Below are 21,417 nucleotides of genomic sequence, written 5' to 3' on the forward strand. Positions count from 1 at the left end.
TAATAAACCTGAATTTTGCATTTTAGGGACACATTGGGAAAATTATCTATCTATCTATCTATCTATACTCGCTCACACACAGACACACGCACACACACGCTAAAATGAATACACATACACATTCCAGTCCTTTCATCATATCCAGAAATCCAGAAATTGTGAGAATGATTTCTGAACACATATCTCCCAGTGAAAAACAGCTTGAAAGTAGAAGCCATGAGAGACAGACTACTTATTAAACTGATTATTATAGTCTGTGACCCATTCTTCTGAAAGTGTTCTTAAATAGGCTCTGGACACTTAAGTTACTGGGAAGCCAAATTATTGTCATAAAGTTGCTTAGGGCACATGAATTGGAACCTGAGGAGGTAGGTACTATTTAAACGCCATTATAAATGGCATGGAGCTTTTAGCCTGATGTGGCCATCTCCTCTCTAGGAAACTAAGATAGGCCAAGACAGCCTCTCCCCGAATGATGCTGGGCTAGACTAGGCTCTGCCAACTTCTGCTTCTGAGTTTTCCTTGTCTTGCCATTGGTTCCTGAAGCCCTACTCTCCTGAGCATAAGCATTGTGTCACGTGGCTCACATACATATTTGTAGCTGTTCTTCAAGTATATGAAGAGGTCATAACTAAAACTCAGATTCATGCAACATACATTCATCACTTAATTGTAGATCTTTATCATGCATCTTTTGGGACAAAGGATTCCAAGTAAAAGGGTTAGGGTTTCATGATTTATTTTTTAATATTTAAAGAGGTTGATGTACATTCTCAGAAGTGAGGATCACTGTCCTGGGCTGACCATCTACTTCTGTTGTGATATTCCACTAAACAAGTTAAAGTACAATTGATTAGATTTCACACTTCAGGTCTTGCATCACCTTAATTGGAGTGTTTCCACAGGGTTTTTGTTTTTTTTTTTTTTTCCTGATTTACGACCGCAGATGGTTAATTACATCCGCTACAGATTTGACAAGCTAGGTTACTAAAGGTAATCTTCACCGCCTTCATTCAAAGCTTTGGGAATCTCTAAAGCAAAGGAAATAAGTAAGAGGAAGAGATTAATTAGGTTTCTAGAAGGAATAGGTTTTGAGGTGGAACTTAAGAGACAGAATTTCACAAAGAAAGCAACTTTAGGGGCTTCGGAAACGGGTAAAGCACAAATGGAGGGACTGATAATCCCATCCCTCGAATGTACGGGGCTGTCGTAACGCGAGATGAGGCCGACTCAATCCACGCCGAGAAGGGTTTAAAACGCCAACTTGAGGCATCGGAACTTTGCTCCTCCGCATCGGGGAGCCATCGAAGGTTCTCAGCAGGTGAGAGGCATGACCGGATTGGCCAACGGAAGGATGATCAGCATTTTAATTTCTCCGGCGCTCCCTTCAGACCTCTGCCCGCACCTCAGGCCGGCTTTGCGGTAGGTGGTGTAAGGGCTCTCGGGCAAAGCGAAGCTCAGGGCCGCGCAAAGCCGACCGGCGATGCTGCCGCGTCCGGCGGGGGCCGCCAAGCCGCTGCCGGGCGTTGCACCTGGGCCCGGCCCGGCCGCCCATTGGACAGCTCCGGATGACCCGGCTGTATCGCGAGACGAGATTGGCAGCGGCGGGGCCGCATGTGCCCCCGCGCTGGCTTTGTACGCGGAGCCGCCTGCCGGTCCTTTAACAATGGGCGGCGCGAGCGCCCCGGCGCTGGGCCCGAGCTGAGGCCGGTGCTTCGCGGCCGACTGTCCGCAGCATGAGCGGGGCCGGCGTCCCCCGCACGCTGGCGGGGCTGGGCCTGTGAGGGCCGCGGTTCCGGGTAAGGGAGGCCGCCGTGGGAACCGTCAGGCCTGGGCTGGCGGCGGGGCACCGGACCCGCCCGGCCCGGCCTTTTGTTCGCCTTTCTGGGGCCGCGCGATCCCGTGCGCTCCTCCGGATGAGGAGGCGGCGGCCTGCGTGCGCGCTGGGGCCGGCCGGGCCGCGAGGAGGCTCCCGGGGAGGAGCGCGCCCCCGACTGTCTGCAGCGGGCACCCGGAGACGCGCGGGCGTTCGTCTCCGGGTTTCTCGGCGGGAGGTTTTCACCTCAGGGGGGCTGTGACTGGTGTCAAGTCTCCTCAGGGCCGGCTGGAGAATTAAAGCCGGGGCGCGGGAGCCCGAAGCCGGGCCTCCCGTCCGGCTTTCCCGAGCACGCGCCCGGGTCCGCGCCTTGGGAACTAGGGCCCAAGTTGGTCCCAGTTTGCCCGGCGCCCGGTCCGGCCGTTCTCCACACAAGCCGGCTCCTCCTGACCGGTGGCTCGGGTCTTACGTGCGGCGTCAGGGAATTGGTTTGGATCGGTGCTGATTTTAGGACGAGTCAGGTGAAGATGAACAGTCGCCCAGGGTGGCCTGAGGTCACACCCCTCGGGGAGGGGGCGCGGAGGGGCGCGTGGAGGGAGCTGGCAGTGACCGCGTCTGGGGTGTGTCTTACAGACTGAAGTTGCCGCGTCTGGCCAGGCGCGCCGCCCGGTCCCATGGAGCTGGAGGGTCAGTGGTGGCGGGGACAGCTGGCTGCCGATATCCATCAAGCTCTTCGATACAAGGTAACCGCGATGCCCAGACCTTTCCATTCGGTGTCTTATGCCAGTTAGTATGAATCTCGGCTCCCTGGAAAGCCCGGTCCGGGTCTTTAACCACTAGTTTCCAGACCAGAAAAGGCGAGTTTGCCTATTTGCTCAAGGTTAATTAACTTCTTGGCTTCTTCCCTGGGTTGTAGCAGAAGAACCTGAAACTTGAATGAGGAGGGGGTGGGGCGTGGTAGTTGGGAGAGGGAAGGTGTGAAGGGACATTCTGATGTCCTTGTTTCCACGTGGAACATGGATTTGATACTGTATTTAAAAAGATAAGTGTGCTGGCTTTTTATTGGGCAGAGCAGCCTTCCTTCTATAGTTGCTGTTGCATGCAGCTGTCTGTTATGTCACATTTGTACAACAGTAAATTCCCCAGCCTTTCCACTAACTTGCTGTGAGACTTTGAACAAGTTACTTAATTTTCTGCTTCTCAATTTCCTCATCTGTCAAATGAATAATAATAATAGAACGTGCTTTATGGGACGACTGTGAAGATTAAAATGAGGTAATACTGTAGATGTGCTCAGAACAGTGCTTGGCATATAGTAAGCACTAAGGAAGTGATAACTATTTGTTATTCTCTACCCCCGAAACCCCAAGACTTGGGGGGTGTTCAAAAAGCCCTAAGGTAGGAGTTAGCTGCTCCTTCAGCTAATATCAAAGGCCGGGAGTAGACCTACTATATTTTAAAAGATGTTGGGGAAAAAGTACACCTTTCTGGCACAATGCAAATTTTGTTTATTGTTGCTCCTAAGTAACAATTTTATTCTGTATGTCATATCTTAGCGAAATGTGTCAACTCTGTGTCTTTGATAACCAGAAGAGAGACCAGATCCAAAATTAACTCTAACTTAACTTAATTTCACTATGGATAGAGAGAGCCACTCATTATGTATAGAAAATTGGAAAGAAGCAAAACAGCTGACTCTTTAATAAAAAGGCTGCTCACTGTTGGAGTTGAGAGATCCTGGGATGATAATGAACTTGTATCTTGATTTTTTTTTAACCAGCTTAAGTAGATTAGAAAACCTAATTCTGACTTAAATTGTTACAGTTGTACCCTTTTGTAAAGTCTGAGTTCTAAATGCTGCTTATTAATTCTGACATTCAGTCTCATAGACACACTAAATACACCTCAGCCCACTAAGAGGCTGTTTGTACTACAGAAAAGTCTCAACTATGGCATGGTTCTCTGGAATGTTAAGAAGAGAGTTGCGGGTTTTCCACTTTGAAAATTGTCCAAATACCTGTTTGTTTGTTTGTTTGTTTTTTTCAGATGTTGTCTTTCAGTTTTAAATGCTCTTATTTTCTAAGTGTCAGCTCTTTATTCCTCTGGTATGTGGTGAAAATAATATTTGATGTTAATGATACATATGTTTTGTAATGACATGAAACTTAAAAGATTTTTCTTGGTGATTTCCATGGTTTTTGATTCTTACATTTTATGTGTAATTTTAATCCTGAGTGATTACCTGAATTAATTTTGTTAGTTGAGGTTGGAAATGGATTTTTTTTCCAGCAGATTTGTTGAATGTTTTTGTGTATTGAGCTCTGGGGAGGATCCAAGGAATAAGACACAATCTGTACTAAACTTACTTACAAACTATCAGAGGATGAGATAGCACAGGGCCTGAAAGAATGCTACTGAAAGTTGTCTTGGGCCACCTGCGGCATGCTACTGTGGGTTGTCTTTATTTTATCTTTAAGCATTGTGTAAGCCACATTCTTGTTATTTGACACAATGGCCACACTTTATAATTTGTTAATCAGTAAAACTTGAACCTGTGGAACTGGAGAGACCACTGTTTGTAGTACACTGAAGTCAAGGAAAGTTAAAATGAACTTTTCTCACAGAGAATACATGTTAATTCCAGGCTATTAATTAGGTGATTTAGTTGGGTAGTCATATGCTTATTCAACATATTTGCATGCCTACAGTGTGCAAGGTGCTATGCCAGGGGTTGGAATGGTAATAGTGAATGAGACAGACATGATCCCTACCTTTATGGAGTCTAATCTCATAAAATTTAGAGCATCTGAATTTGGGTCTTCCTTTGGGCAGTTGCCATTCAGGCACGATGGAAGGTATTTATGTTTAGACCCAAGGTTTGTGGAGGAATAATTGGTGTGACCAGCCTTGCATCTACTAGGGAAGAGTAAAAATTACAACAAATGAAAATCCTCTTTAACCCCAAATGCCAGCTGTACTGTTTTTGTAAAATACAATCACTTCTTCCCCCCCCACCCCCGACCCCCAACAAAGCAGCTGTCCTCTTATACCCTGTGTCTTCTCTTTCTTCTCATTGTTTTGCTATGTATACTAGTGTCTTAGGCTGCTTGGGGAAGTATTTTCAGGAGCCTTTATGACAGATGGGAACAATGCTAACTTTGTGAGAAGCATCAAGAAAATATCCCACAGAGTTGTGAGTATTCCTTCTATGCCTTTATTTCCAGCCTGACTGGACAGTTAACCCATTCTGGGAAGGGGATGGCATTTAGGGTGGTGAGCTAATGGGGACCTGAGATTGGAGTTGGAGATGACATGTTTAGGTCTCTCTGTGCTTTGGTCCTGTGGGATCCTGAGAAGCAGACAGGAACAAGAGTGTTCAATTCTGGGGGATCAGGAATAGACATTAGAAAAAACTCATAAGCTGAGAGAAGCGTAGGTCATTTTCTCATGCGTATAACTGCATTACATGGACAAAGAACTAAATCTGACAGCCATATGATAAGCCCTTGTACTTTACCATTTAAAATAATATAAAGAGAATATATTGGACACATTGTTAAAAGTCCCCTAGTGATGGCCCTTGGATTCTTGCCTTTGTTTTGTCTTCATTTGGCAAAGTTAACATAGTTAAAAATAAAGTCCACAAGTGTCTTCCAGCTAAGTTTCCCAGTGCATCTTTGAGACCTTGTTCAGGCCTCTTTTACAGAAAGCCTGCCCTGGTTTTGTTTTTTCCTAACATCCCACCCCGTGAGCTGGGTTAGATCTCCCTCCTCAGTGTTCTATAATACCCTGTGGTTACTATATTATATTCTAATAATCTCTGTATTTTGGTTCACCTGCTAGAGAGAGGCTTGAAACTGTATTCCAGCTTTTATCCCTGAGGTTAGCACAGTATCTGCTACATGGGAGATGCTCAATAAATGTCACATGATGACAGCTAAGAAAGTTGGAATTTGAAATGGTAACTCATTTACACCATTGTAAAAATCTACAGAAATGGTAAAAAAGAGAAAAATCCTAGCGACTACATGAGAAATTCGCATGTTCCCTTTATTTAGAGAAATTAGTATTTTTTCTCTTCAGAGAGTTGAGCAAGCCTAAGCCAATGTGTTTTCTTTTTCTTCAATAGCATTTGTTGATTCTTTTTTCACTTATACAAAAATTAAAAACATAAAATAGCCCATTAGCCTATCTCCCAAGTAACTCCTACTAATATATTTTTAAGTGATACATGCATATGGGTTTAAAAATTTGGGGATAGTATCTGGTGTTTTATTTATTTATTTATTTACTTTGGCTGCACTGGGTCTTCATTGCGGCGCGTGGGCTTCTCTAGTTGCAGCGCGCAGGCTTAGTTGCAGTATGTGGGATCTTAGTTCCCCTACCAGGGATCGAACCCGGGCCCCCTGCATTGGGAGCACAGAGTCTTAACCACTGGACCACCAGGGAAGACCCCGTATCAGGTTTAAAATGAGCTTTCCCCAACCCTCACTATTCCCTGATTCCCTAAGGTTACCAGCATTATTGGGTTTTTTTCCTGAAAAGATACCCAATAAATTAGTATATCTGCAAATACAATTTTTTTGTTGTTGATACAAGAGGTGATAATATATATTCACTGTTCTGTACCTTCCTCCCACCCCACCCTCACTCAGTTTGTCAGAATTTTCTATATCAACACATATAGGTCTACTGCCCTTTATTTTAATGTCCACATTGAATCGATGTCCCTTAAGTTTATTTAATTAGTTCCTTATTGATAGACATCAAGCTTTTTAAAAAAATTACGCTTATTTTGAGACCCCCTATACCCTTTACCCAGTCCTCCCTCCCCATCTCCCCCCCTACCCCCATGGTAACAATCTTGCAAAACTATGGTACAATTATCACAGCCAGGATAGTATTGATATTGATACAGTCAAGGTACAGAACATTTTCTGTACATTTATCACCACAAGGATCTCCCATGTTACCCTTTTATAGGCACACCCTCTTTCCTCCCATCCTCATCCTCCCTTAACCTCTGGCAACCACTGATCTGTTCTTTATTTTTATAATTTTGTCATTTCAAGAATGTTATATAAGTGGAATTATGCACTATGTGATCTTTGGGGATTGGGTTTATCCACTGAAAATAATTCTCTGGAGATCCATGCAGGTTTTTGACATTAACCTCTTTATTCCACCATTTTGCTATTAAAAAGAGTGCTGCAAAGGACCTCCTTATATGTAGGATAAATTCCTAGGCCTGGTGTTGCTAGGTTAAGGGGTATCTGCAGTCTGCATTTTCAAAAATTCATATTACCTAGCTCTCCTTCAGGAGGTTATATCAATTGTCAGTGTCACCAATAATATATGGGAGTTCCTATATCCACTCTTGATAGCATAAGCAAAAGATTAATAAAATATAATCTGGTAAGTGAAAAACTATATAGTTTTCCCTCATTATCCATGGGGAATTTGTTCCCGGATCCCTGCGGATACCGAAATCTGAGGATGCTCAAGTCCCTTATATAAAATGGAGTAATATTTGTGTATATCCTACACACATCCTCCCATATACTTTAAATCATCTCTAGATGACTTAATCATCCATGTTGTAGCATATATCAGAATTTCATTCCTTTTTAAGGCTGAATAATATTCCATTGTATGTATATATTGCATTTTGTTTATCCATTCATTTGTTGATGAACACTTGGGTTGTTTATTTCCACTTTTTGGCTGTTGTGGACAATGCTGCTATGAACATGGATGTACAAATATCTGTTTGAGTCCCTACTTTAACTTCTTTTGGGTATATACCTAAAAGTGGAATTGCTGGATCATATGGTAATTCTACATTTAATTTTTTTTGACGAATTGCAATACTGTTGTTCACAGTGGCTGCACAGTTTTATATTCCTGCCAATACACAAGGGTTCCCATTATTTTATATCCTTGTTGACACTTGTTAGTTTCTGTTTTCTAGATTTTGTTTTTTGGGTTTTTTTGACAATAGCAATCCTAATTGGTATGAAATGGTATCTCTTAATGGTTTTTATTTGCATTTCCCTAATGATTAGTGATTTTGAGCATCTTTTTATGTGCTTATTGGCCATCTGTACATCTTCTTTGGAGAAATGTTTAGTCAAGTCCTTTGCCCATTTTTTAATTGAGTTTTTTTTTTGTTGAGTTGTATATATAAAAGAGTTCTTTATTTAATCTGGATATTAACACCTTACCAGATACATGATTTGCAAATATTTTCTCCCATTCTGTGTGTTGCCTTTTCACTCTGTTGATAGTGTCCTTTGATGCACAAAAGTTTTTATTTTGATGAAGTCTAATTTGTCTTAATTTTTGCTTTTTTTTTTTCCCTGTGCTTTTAGGGTCATATCTGTGTTACTTCCTTCCATTGTGATACCTTTTGGGTTTAGTGTGGCATTATGCTGAGCTCATAAAATGAATTTAGAACCCTTCCATCTTTCTCTGTGTTCTAGAAATACTTTAATAGTATAGAAATTTTCTAATTTTTAAAAAATGAGAAGCCTGATTAGAAGATACTAGTGGATGTATACTAGTCTCTACCTTCCACATCCCTGCATGTATAATACAGTATGCATCATACGAGGAACATATCTGTTACCTTCTAACCAAAAGCTTTGAGCTTCTTGTAGGGGGTGTGTATATATGGTTTGGTTGGTATTTTGGTAATGCTGTTTTCCTGAAAACACCTGGTAGGGAAAACAGGATTCCCTTATTAAAAGTCTTGCTAGAATACATTTATTCCATAATGCAAGAAACACCTATAACTGGTTATGTCAGATGTGGTTAAGAATAAGGAGAAAAGTTTGGTTTTAAATTTTAAATGCCATTCATTATCCTGCCACTCAACTTTTTCATTTTTGTGTTTTACTCAAGAAAAGTGTGTTTTAGGCACTTGTATCAGTAATATATTGGGGAAAAAGTGTCACCTTTGCACTGTGGGAATAATTCTTCTATATGCTATGTTAGACTAAATGTTGTTCCTCTTGATTTAGGAGCTGAAGTTACCTTCCTACAAAGGCCAGTCCCCTCAACTAAGTCTTAGAAGGTATTTTGCTGACTTGATTGCCATTGTGAGCAATCGTTTCACCCTCTGCCCTTCTGCCCGACATCTTGCTGTCTATTTGCTGGACCTGTTTATGGATCGGTATGACATCTCTATCCAGCAGCTGCATTTAGTTGCACTTTCCTGTCTGCTTCTAGCAAGTAAGTACGAATCTGATATACATGACTGGAAAATTCCATTGTTTATAATAAAATAAATTTACATAGAACTCAGTGAAATATCACCAAATTCCTTTCATTCCAGTTTACTAGTATCGGAAAGTTTATGTTGAAAGTGCTTTTTGGCATAGTAATTCTTAACCAGACATATTAAAAAGTGGCTCTGGAGTCTTTTTAAAACATGTGTGCCTGGGCCCTACATCCTGAAGATTCTGATACAGATATCTAAGCCACTCCAGATCTACTGACTCAGAATCTACATCATGGGGCCTGGATATTTTTTAACTTTTTAAAAGTTCCAAAGGTGATTCTGATGTACTTTTCCAATTGAGAACCATTGTCTTAAAGCAGTGATTCTCAGCCAAGAGCAGTTGTGCCTCATGGCAGGTATTTGGCAATGTGTGGAGACAGTTTTGGTTGTCGTCACAACCTGGGAGGAAGGTAAACATCTGCAATGCACAGGACAGCCCCGCACAACAAAGAATTATCTAGCCCAAAATGTCAGTGGAGCTTAGGTTGAGAAACTCTAAAAGGTACCATACTCGTGCTGTTAGAATACTTTCTACTGAGTATGTAATGAGTTGGCTTAATGAACTGAAGATTCATGTGCAACTGCTATAAATGTGAAAACATCTGCTTTTGCAGTAGGCAAAACTACATAGTAAGCTGTAAGGTAGAATCTGATAATGAGTCTTTTGGTGCCTTTCTCTTAACATCTTCCTGTAACACATTTCATTGTTTGTTAGTACCTTGAGAGAAAGAGGGTGAGTAAAGGCATTGAAACTGAAAGTTTTCTTCTTTTAGTAATGGGAAAAGATGGTATTTGATATTGAAGTTGAATCCATTTTGTAGTTTTTATATTATTCATGTCATTACAATAGAAATTTAAGTCCCACTTAAAGTAGCATGTAGAAATACTGACTGCCTTCACCTAACCTCCACTTGAGGGTTTAGGATCCAATGTGGTTGCTGTCTAAGGAACATTCCTCCTCTACCCTGCCACCAGAATTCTTTCTAAAACACCTTTGCACTTTGACTGCAAATAAACCTAAACCAAATTCAGGCCTGTGTGGTATCATTTATGAAACCAATCTCTTCTCAGATTTTCTTTTCCTGCCCTTATTTTTCCTTTCATCTGATGACCTCAACCTCTTATTTTATCTCCTTGAGCAGGTCTTTTTGTAAGTTATTTCAACTCCTTTGTGGACCAGGCTGAATATAAATAAACATAGCCCACTGATGACTTTCCACTGCCTGTGGGTTGAGGTGGAAACTCCTTATTGTAACATTTAGAACCTTTCATCTGGACCTAGCCACCTTTCTAGACTTGTCTTCCAACCCTGTCCCCATGTAACTTGAGTCAAATTCTTACCAGAATAGTATATTTCCTGAATATCTATATTTCTCTCTTAATCTGTTATCCTCTGAGATCCAGACACATCACCTGCTCCTCTCCCCACCATCCAGAAAGCCAGAGGTAATGCTTGTACATTAATAAGTAACCTTTAATTTAACCTTTAATTAAGGTTTCATCCTCGTAAGCAGTCATGTGTACAATTCTGTATATGTTTCATCACTAGCTATGAAGCCCTTTGTGGTTTAATAGTTTGCATAGGATTGGAAAAACCCATACTTGACATGTCAAATGTGTGAGTATCCACATGGAATGGCTTCTTGTTATCCTGAGAATGTTAGTTTATTATAGGATCAGTTTATAGTAGAGAGACACTGGAAGTCAAACATGCAAGTTCGGTTATTTTAAAAACTTGGGATCATTAATGAAAAATGTTTTGCCTGCTGTGGTTATCACTGTCCTTTTACCACTACCAAGCCCTACCTGGTCTATGCCTGTGGACTGTGAAATTATGAGTGATGCATAGTCAGTTCGTAGACTGACTTACATTTGTGACTAAAATTACTAGTAACGTACTAAGTGACTTGGGGATTATAAACTAGATATTCATAAACTACATGTCACTACCAAAGTTCACCGAGGTCTCTAGTTGAATGACAACTCTGGCTACCATGCAGTGCTTGGCATTGGTGTCAGGTTTCTGCAATTTCCACAATTTGGGGAAAGGATACTTTATTTGTGCACCATCTTAGATTGGTTGGAATGGAGTTTTCAGTTGTTCTTGTTTTTAAATTATCTATTCCTGTTAGTTTAACGTCGTGATCAATTTATTTTATTGAAGGCTATTTGATTTAATCTGTGTAGTAGTATATAGTTCTTTTGGCTCATTTTCCAGGAACTAGGCTTTAGGATTTGTATTTGCTGGGTTCAAATGTGAACTGTTTACCACCTGTTACTAAAAGTCAGATACCTCTTCCCTTTGTTCTACTGACCCCACCCCTTTTTCCCTGAGAGAATTGCTTTTACATGTTCCTCTTCCACTGGAGAGTGGGAAAGTGTGAGATAGGTGTCCCCCAGGGTCTCAGCTCCTCCCAAGTAGGCACTGGTCAAAGGAGTTCAAGCTATCAGCTCTTCACTAGGGTCAGGAATCAAATTAGAGACTGGCCCTTAGTAGCCCACTGCAATCTCTCCTCCCTCCAGTCTAACTTTACTACAACAGAAGTGCTTAGGATGCTTATAAACTGGTAGCCTGTTTTCAGTATCTGATGTCTGTTTTAAATTTGTGGAGTTCATTCTAGTGTTTCTTACATTCTTACACTCTGTCTTCTTACATTTGGATTCCGATGTCAGCTCTCCAATTAGTTATCATAAACTTTATTCAAATAATGCTTCTCTCCTCACAGAATGGATGTCCCCCTCCCCCAGCTGCTCCCTGCTTTGGGATGGGCAGCCTGTTGTGTAAAAGTGAAAAACAACTTACAGCTGACAGGACTGGGTGACAGCTGTATTTCAGTTATTAAATGGGTCGGAAGGCTTTTGGTAGTTTGGCTAAAAATGGAGCACAGCTTATAAGTTCAGGTACTAACGCATATCCTGCTGCCTGGGTGTACATACTATTAGAGGTAGGAAGAAAGGGCCTACAGACTGGGGAGAGGCGTGTAGTGTTTTACAGCGGGGATTATAGGAAATCTATATGGATATAGGTTTGAATCTCATCAGCAATATGAATTTCAACAACTGGAACTTGAGTCTCAAGTTACTTCTCTATAAAATGAAAATAGACACCTTACAAAGTTGTTGTGAGGATCAAGTGGGGTAATATATTTAAAAGCATGTATGAAATTGACACATATAAGTTAGCATTGTAATGATTAATTCCTCCATAAGTGTTCTATAATCTTCACTGGCTCCCTAGCCCCAAAGGTTTTGGCTCATTCCAGAAAAGACTCTGATTTATCCTGGGAAATTCTCAAACTCTAACTCTTTGACATGTATACCCTGGCTTCCCTTGCCTTCTGTGATCAGCATTGAACTTGTAGAGAGCATGGAAACAGTCTTAAACATGAGGCTTTTGATAATTTGCTCAAGGTATTGTGTAACTAAGATTTTGGAGTCAAGATGAAGCCAAAGTGAGATTATAAGCTTTTAATAGTAAAAATTTGTGACAAGAACTTGTTTCTCCTTGCTCACCAATACTGGGTTGACAAAGCTTTTTACTATTTGATGGGTGAAAAACTGTATTTCACAGATGATTTTGTTTATATCAATTTTTAGTGAGATTAGAACCTTTTTTTTTTTTTTCCTATGAATTATCTCTTCTGGTTCCTAACCCATTTTTTAATTAGATTGATAGTCTTACACATTTGTGAGAGTTCTTGGTAAATATTAAGGATGACTTTTTTCCTACTTGGTAATAAAAGACTAGAATGTGAGTTGGCAGAGATTACAGTGACATCTGATCCATGCCCTACTACCACATAGCTGCCATTCACTCCTGGCTTTGAAAATGTGCTGGTTTCCATGGCTGATCTGAACATTTCCTATAAAGACAACCTGATGTTTTGTTTCTGTGGCCCCTAATTCTTTGTTTTCTGGGAAGCAGATGAGAATTTCCTGTGCCTCTATTTCCTGTTTGGGGGCCTTTATCAATATAATCACATGGCTTCCGGTATTTCCTTTCAATTGAAGAAACTGATCTTTGTGATCTGTATCTGGTATTAACGGATAAGTAGGTTTAAAATAGTCACACACATAGCATTCAGCACAATAAAAACTGGATATGAATGCAGGTGCTCATTGACGCTGTCACACATTTTGAAATCCTTTAATATCCATGTATCTGAGTGTATTACTATATATAATGAAAAGCTTCCAAAAAAACTTAAACCTTAATTAAAATCCCAAGTATGGTTATTTATGCAGCATGCAGGTTATTTTTTATCTTTGCAAATCAAGATGCAAAGGCTTTCATGCTTGTAATAGCCAAGTACTTTATAAATATAAAAACCCCATGGATGCTTAATAATATAAAAGTTTGTCTATTCTGGTAGTTGTTGTCCCCATTTAACCTGGTGTAGTACTTTGGTCTAGAAGCACAGATTTGGGAATTCAAACATAAGTCTTCTATTTTGGGTTTGACTCAACTTAATTGACTTTAAATGAATTGGCCAACCTTGCTACCTTGGTTTCTTGAGCTGTGAAATTGGTCATATACAACTGTTTTCTTTTTTTTTTTTTTTTTTTAATTTATTTATTTATTTTATTTTTGGCTGTGTTGGGTCTTCGTTTCTGTGCGAGGGCTTTCTCTAGTTGCCGCGAGCGGGGGCCACTCTTCATCGCGGTGCGCAGGCCTCTCACTGTCACGGCCTCTCTTGTTGCGGAGCACAGGCTCCAGACGCGCAGGCTCAGTAGTTGTGGCTCACGGGCCCAGTTGCTCCGCGGCATGTGGGATCTTCCCAGACCAGGGCTCGAACCCTTGTCGCCCGCATTGGCAGGCAGATTCTCAACCACTGCGCCACCAGGGAAGCCCACAACTGTTTTCTATTGAAAGTTTCAAGGAGATAATATGAAACATTCTTGATCCTTGAATTAAACAGTGGATTGTGGTATATTTCTTCAAAGGAACGTCAAGCATGATATAAAAAAACTCATTAATTTTTTACAATACTCCTTTGAAGTATACTGCCAGTATTGCTGCTTCTACACAAATAGAGTACTTTGAAAGTCTTAATGATTCATCCAGAGGGCTTGAACTAAATTCCTAGGTCATTCTCCTGAAGAATTCCATTCGGTTATACTGAGAACAGTGGGTTCATCTCCTATATTTATGCAGTGATCATGCTGGATGACTGTCATTAAGACTACTTTAGTGCTTTCAGCTGTACTAATAAATGCCTCTGGCAAAACTTGTGAAATTTATCTTTATGTGATTTGAATTGGGAAGGACTATCTAGATTCTTGAAAAGTCCGAATTATGTAAGTTTTTTGGATCATCTCTTACCTGCAGCAATGTTAAGAGTAGTTTAAATCTAACAAAGTTCAAAATTTCTGGAGTGGGAGCGAAATTTTAAACTTCTTTGGGACTAGACTCTTCTTAAAGTTATGAGCTTAGAGTCTCTTGGCATAGGAGACAAAACCTTCTACTCTCGTTCACCCTCCCTAAGCAAAGACCAGGGTAGTTAACAGCGCTTTTTCCCCAGCCCCGAAGGCAGGCTGACTTGAACAAACCTCACTGACTCCATTACGTGGAACATCTGGGCTGAGTGATTCTGGCCACTACCATTTGTTGTCGGAACTTCAATGTGTGGTGTAAACCCATTCCCTCTGGAAGAGAAACTTCACAGGGAAACTCATTTGGTTTCTTCTGGTTTGGTAGTCTTTGTGGTCTTCCCTAAAAAATGCTTTTAAATGGATAAAATAAAATTGTAAGATTTCTGAAGAAATCAAATATATTTAAATAGTTATCAAAATAGTAAAACAAAAAATTTATATAGTAATATATAACATATTCTAACTATAATTATGAACAAGTGCAAAAGCTATTGTGAGAAATCTATAATAATTGCAATATAATATGACTATTTTATACCTTAATGTAAAATAGAACATAATGCTAGGAGGTAGAAAGCTTCAGTTTTAATTTCCCTTCTTCTATGGATAATCATGGAACAAAGACCCAAAGAGACTTGACGATAACTCTTTTGGTTCTGTTGCTGCATTTGGAAAATCATAATAGTACTTGATAGCTTGAGCTTTCTCCAGCCATAATTTTTCGAAACATCTAAAGTGAATGATTTATATATAGTAAATGCTTGCTTGGAAATTAAAGTGTGAGATGGTACATAATCCATAGAAAAATTATTCAGGGGCTGGAGAGGGCATTTTATTCCTCAGCTGTGCATATGGATGAGTATTTCCTGAAAAGAAGTTAATGCCTTCAAATAATGACGTTCAGCCATCAGAGCATCTTTACTCCTATCCTGCTTTGAGTAAGGGGATATAAAAGTGGTATAAAATATCCTCCCTTTTCTTTTCTTTTTTTTTTTTTTTTTTCATTTTTTCATTTTATTTTTATTTTATTTTTGGCTGTGTTGGGTCTTCGTTTCTATGCGAGGGCTTTCTCTAGTTGCGGCAAGCGGGGGCCACTCTTCATCGCGGTGCGCGGGCCTCTCACTATCGCGGCCTCTCTTGTTGCGGAGCACGGGCTCCAGACGCGCAGGCTCAGCAATTGTGGCTCATGGGCTCAGTCGCTCCGCGGCATGTGGGATCTTCCCAGACCAGGGCTCGAACCCGTGTCCCCTGCATTGGCAGGCAGATTCCCAACCACTGTGCCACCAGGGAAGCCCCCTCCCTTTTCTTAATAACAGACTTGGCTAGGTTTTTGTTTTGAATTTAGAAGAGGAGGAATAGGGTTTTTTGTACAATGAGAATGCTTGTGTTAGATATTCACCCAGTTTTTTTCCTCTAATCTATTTGTATCTCTCTGGAATTGAGATTATGCTGAAAATATGCTGAGATGAAACACTTGAAGCTTAGCTATTTTTGATTTTAGATAACTATGACATTAAATTCTTTAAACTTTCTTCTGTTCTAAAATAATTTCCTTTTACCAACTACCGCCTGACCCCCAAAAGAAAGTTCCTGAAAAGATTCAGCTGGTGAGATGAGGGAGTTATTTTTTCATTGGCACATAGGACTGTTTTCATTACACGGTAGGACATAGATCAAAATGTTTACACGTTCCGTTTTTTTTGTTTTTTTGGTTTTTTTTTAGGGGAGGGTGAAGGGTGGGGAACAGAGGCACTGGGAGAGAAAACATGTAGATATGAGAACCACAGAGTTCTGGCACAATTGTATCTGCCCAAAGTAGGGGAAAAAAATGTCTGGATCTAAATCTTTGCACTAGGACAGCAGATCCCATTTAAGTGACTAGACTTACATTGATCACTCGCCTAACATTTTCTCTCTCTCGCTCTTATTTTCCTTTGCTTATAAGGTAAATTTGAAGAAAAAGAAGATAGTGTGCCTAAGCTGGAGCAGCTCAACAGCCTGGGTTGTATGACTAATATGAATCTAGTATTAACAAAACAAAATTTGCTACATATGGAACTACTATTATTAGAAACCTTTCAGTGGAACCTCTGCCTTCCAACAGCTGCCCATTTCATTGAGTATTATCTCTCCGAAGCCGTGCATGAAACCGATCTTCATGACGGCTGGCCAATGATTTGCTTGGAAAAAACTAAACTCTACATGGCCAAGTATGCAGATTACTTCCTGGAAGTATCTTTGCAAGGTGAGTCATTGTGGATGCCAGTAAGTGACTTGTGAGCTTGTGACTTGTGCATTCTGTTGCTTAGGTTCATTTTTGATGTCTCCACAGATTATGCCTTTCTAAATTATGCACCTTCTTTAGTAGCTGCAGCATGTGTGGCTTCTTCAAGGATTATACTTCGTCTTTCTCCAACGTGGCCTACAAGACTGCATCGTCTTACTGCTTACTCCTGGGATTTCTTAGTGCAGTGCATTGAACGGCTATTGATGTAAGCCTCTTTGTTCTTGTGTTTGTAATTTCTTATTAACATTCTTCATGTATAAGGGGCCCTGGGAACAAGTTCTCAAAGGCCCAGAGCTTTTAGGATACTGGCTCTGACAGCTGCCTGCTGCCATGAGCAAGCCGCTGTATGAGCAGTACTTGGTGGAAGGGGAATTCCTTTTGGCTGTTACGCAGGTAGAGGTTTTCATTGCTAGTATGATTCTGGGTACATAGTAAGGAAAGGAGGTGCTCTTGTGTGAGCCCATAACTCTGAGATCATCCAGGCAAATCTTGCCTCATTCCCACATCTTTGAATTGTGGGACCATCAGGATGTCACCAAAGTGGCAGTCATATTTAAGTACTTATTGTGGACATAGCTCCAAGCTGAAAATAGTCCTTAAAGCTACCAGCAGCGAGTTCCCAAGGGCTCTACCAAGGAAAGGAGCTTTTAGAAGGCTAAGAGTGAGATTTTTCTGTTGTTGAAGTTATGGTTGCAGTGACTGCTACCTGGGCAGTGGGGCAGTCTAGTGAGTCAGCTGTGAAGGAGTTGGGGGTGGTGCATGGCTTTCTTGCAAATTTTTCTCAAGTTAACATTATTAACAGTTTCCTTTCTCTCCATGTTGCAGTGCTCATGATAATGATGTGAAAGAAGCAAACAAACAGAGAGGACAGGCAGGACCTCAGCCAGCACAACTAAGTGTGTTCCAGACAGCCTCCCAGCCCTCTCGGGCAGTTCACTTTCAGCAGCCTCAGTATCTCCATCAGACACATCAGACCTCGCTGCAGTATCGCCATCCTGTATCGGAACAACCAAGCTGTCAGCAGATTGTATCTACCACACACACCTCATCTTACACACTACCGACATGTCCTGCTGGCTTCCAAACTAGTGTTCAGGGCCTTGGGCACGTGCAGACTGGTGTTGGGATGTCACTGGCAATACCAGTAGAAGTTAAGCCCTGTCTGAATGTTTCTTATAACCGTAGTTATCAGATAAATGAACATTACCCTTGCATTACTCCATGCTTTGAAAGGTGATTTTATGCGAAGGTAAGACTGGTAACCCAGACTGTTTGTGACTCAAAGCTCTGGGGCAAACTTTTTGTAAACTTCTCTTCAAAAGGAAAGGGATCCAAATGGCATCAGAACTCTTCCAGCACCAGCACCAGGAAGACTGAATATCCCTTCCAACGCACCATGAATATCTGGGAGGACTAAGCTAACACTGCAAACACTTTAACAGTGTGTATGTCAAATCCTGTTAAAACACATCCTTATATGACACAAATTTTAAAGCCCCAACTGATGGTCCAAATATTTCAAAAACATTCAACACAACAGAAAACTTGGACAGACTTCAATTCGCCGTTTTGTGATTTGACCTGTGGTGGCCTCTGGGCCTTATGTTGGCTTATATGTCAGAAACTAATGTTTATCTGTGGACTTGCCAAACAGTCTTTTTATGAAGGAAAGTTACAGTATTAATTTTTGAAGAGGTCCTTTTTCTTATTCTGCAGTTTTGAGTTATATTTTTGATCTACAAATGAATCTCTGACTAAGTTTAAACTCATGAATTGCTATGCTATACCAGTCTGTGCAGTTAAAAAAATTTTTTTTAGATATTCTATATAACTTCCTATCACAGATAGTACAGGTACCTGGATTTATGTACTAAAATTAAGGGTGGAGTAGCTCTCTTAAAGTCATGGTCATAAATTTTTGTTGTTTTTTCCCCTAAAGATCAGCCTCAAATCTTTAGAATTAAACACATTTAACTCAGGGAATTTGAACTACTTGGAAACTTAACTGTAATGCAACATGCTTTGGGAATGTTATAGTATGAACTACCTTAATAACATAGGTTAGTATACTCCTGCTAGAATGTGTTTTCAAACGAGAACATAATTGTATCCTAGAATGAATGAAGTGGTGGTTCCTATCATTCATAATACATATATAAGTTTTGCATTTCTCAGTGCAATCAATGATTTATACTCAGATTTGATATTATTCTAAAGTTTTTTCAAGGGAAGGCAAAACTGTAAAATGTCAGTACTAGAATAAAGTCCCATAGGTTTATTTTGAAGTGGAACATGGCCAGGGTAGTTCTCAGGTTGTGCTAGAGCAGCACTTTGTTACATGGAAGACAGGTTTTATAAGCAACCTTTGACTCCAGCTAGTCAAGAGTAAGCAGGCAAAGGTGACTTTCATTAGATTGGCCCCAGGACTGCCCTGGGACATTTCACTATACTGGTGATGAGTGAAAACAGCAATAAGTCATTACAGCAAGGGCAATTTGGGGGTAAAGAGTTTGGAGGGAATAAACTGAAAAAGTAAAAAGAAAAAACCATTGTAATAACTGAAACTGTATACATTGTGCTCTTAACTGTGGGAGAAGAGATACTTGGTGGAGGGAAGCTTTCTGATTTAAAAATTAGTAAGTTGTATCTTTTTGTTTGTGTTTTTTTAAAGGTAGCACTTGAATAGAAGGGAAACTGCATGGCAGGTATGTAACTGCCACAATATGCATTGAAGACAAACTTATTATAAAGATGTTGTGGGTATGCAGCAGGAGTCTCAGTAATCAAGCCAATGGCTTTTGTTAGGAAGGGAAGGGACTCAACACAGCAGCGGATCTATCCAGATGGCTCCAGTAAATGAATGTGGGTGGGTGGCTTCTGTCAGCGTGAATTCTTACAGAATATCCTTTCCTTTAAAGAAAGGTAACTTTTAGAATACATAAGTACATAGGGCATGATGTGGATTTATAAGTCTGGTAGATAAAATGAAAAACCACTCAGGTAAGAACACTCACTCATGGCAGTTTTCAAGCATGAAAATTGTTTTCTGAAAGTATCACCACTTTCTCTTTACAGAAGGCTGCTAATTGGATTTTGGTAGTTCTTACCTCAAGAGAACTTGAATTATTTGGGGGAAGGTGGGTTCAAAAGAGAATATATCATTCACATTCAGAACCTAGCAACCTGGACCAATTTTCAGTATTTTAACTACCTCAATAATACTATGAATGTAAGATACTGGGATAGAGATCCCAACTTGAAACAACAACTGGTGCCTATGGTAATTTAATGTCTTGTCAAATGCTTTTACTGACTGGTTTAAATGTCATTCTTGTTATAGAATATGCCTTTTTAAAAATGCTATAATAACACTTTCCCAGTTTACATTTTAAAAAGCTAAAGAACACTGGATTAATTTGGGGGGGGGGGTGTAGAGTAAAATAAGTAATTGGTTACTGTTGCTGCATACCCAGGGTGGGGTGGGATGGGGTGGTTGGAGAACCAGAACTATTTTTAAAACATTAGGTTTCAATATAAATACAACTCACAACTGCTAGCTTTGGGGGGTGTGGGTGGGGGAGTGGTGTGGGTTTTGTTTTGTTTAATTTATTGATTAGTCTTTAAAGTAGGTTTTTTTGTTTTTTGCGATTACCGGACCATCATTAAATATGTACTGTGAAGAAATTAATGATATGCATAAAGGGCTTTACCAAAGTCCACTAAATAAACACTAAAGTACAGACTGCAAACCAAAATGTATCTGTTATGACATTAATTGCAAATAGCGAGTATGGTGCTGAAGTCCACACCAATGGAATTAGATGAGTGCTATGCACTTAATTTTAAAATAAAACTAGTTTTTGGTAAAATGGTTTTGGTGTTTTGTTTTAAATATAAATTTGATGTATCTCTGCAGCTTCATTAAACCATATTATGTAAGTCAGACTTGGAATTATACTTACTAAGAAAAGGCTATCCAGATGGAGAATATAACCATAGTAGTGGGAAACATTTGTCCATTCATTATGTATTCCATACTGAGCACCAAAGCCAACAAAAGTATATTTGACACCGCCTTTTTGGACGTTTGAGCATAAAATCAGTTGTTAGTAATGTTAGAATTGCAGCGTATAATTTATGAAACAATAATGCAAGCTGCAGAAAATTTGAAATCTGATTTCAAAAGTAGGGATGCAGAAAATGGTCAAAGGTGTGAGAGGGAATAGGGTCAACAGTAATGGTCTGTTCATTTAAGCATCATTTGCTACTTAATTCAACTTAAAATTTAGCAGATAAAATTTGTTTTGAAGAGTAAAATTTTTTAACAGGTTTGTACATGTGGGTTAGGAATTTATATCCCTCAGAAGTATTTTTTTAATTAGTTCTGTGTACTGTCGCTTATTCTGGCACCTCAAGAGAGTCAGTTAATACTCTGTTCTTTAAGGCTGAATTTAAGAAAAAGAGCAACAAGCATTCCAAACCAGGGCAGGTAGCTGTACACTGAAGTGATTCTGAGCCCCGTGTGATAAGTTTATATTCATCAATAACTGGCCTTGTCAAGCACATAGTGATAGACTTACCACCTCTCTAGCCTCAAGCAGCTTACATTTAGCTTGATATGACTAGCTCACTTAAAGTAGTAGAATGGTTATAGTCCGG

General features: G+C 40.1%; 1 protein-coding gene across 3 annotated transcripts; it reads left to right on the forward strand.

Moving 5' to 3' along the window:
• The first annotated feature begins 1,647 nt into the window (after positions 1 to 1,647).
• CCNJ (cyclin J) lies at positions 1,648 to 20,166 on the forward strand. 3 transcript variants are annotated; one of them, XM_068548269.1, is made up of 6 exons: positions 1,648 to 1,799; positions 2,450 to 2,559; positions 8,839 to 9,049; positions 16,417 to 16,716; positions 16,804 to 16,963; positions 17,584 to 20,166. In XM_068548269.1, the coding sequence occupies exons 2-6, from the start codon at positions 2,491 to 2,493 to the stop codon at positions 17,993 to 17,995; spliced, it is 1,152 nt and encodes a 383-aa protein (XP_068404370.1). In that variant the 5' UTR covers positions 1,648 to 1,799; positions 2,450 to 2,490; the 3' UTR covers positions 17,996 to 20,166. The 3 variants fall into 3 exon arrangements, with proteins under 3 accessions (XP_068404370.1, XP_068404371.1, XP_068404372.1); XM_068548270.1 differs by having other exon boundaries at positions 16,837 to 16,963; XM_068548271.1 differs by having other exon boundaries at positions 16,840 to 16,963.
• The last annotated feature ends 1,251 nt before the right edge of the window (positions 20,167 to 21,417 follow it).

The sequence above is a fragment of the Eschrichtius robustus genome, chromosome 7, assembly GCF_028021215.1.
Source record: "Eschrichtius robustus isolate mEscRob2 chromosome 7, mEscRob2.pri, whole genome shotgun sequence".
NCBI lineage: Eukaryota > Metazoa > Chordata > Mammalia > Artiodactyla > Eschrichtiidae > Eschrichtius > Eschrichtius robustus.

What these genes read in the sequence shown, in the direction of transcription:
- CCNJ (XM_068548269.1), top strand. Translation starts at nt 2,491, where the DNA reads ATGGAGCTGGAGGGTCAGTGGTGGCGGGGACAGCTGGCTGCCGATATC. An exon ending in ATCAAGCTCTTCGATACAAG is followed by an intron (nt 2,560 to 8,838) that starts GTAACCGCGATG and finishes CTCTTGATTTAG; the next exon opens with GAGCTGAAGTTACCTTCCTA. An exon ending in TGCATTGAACGGCTATTGAT is followed by an intron (nt 16,964 to 17,583) that starts GTAAGCCTCTTT and finishes TCCATGTTGCAG; the next exon opens with TGCTCATGATAATGATGTGA.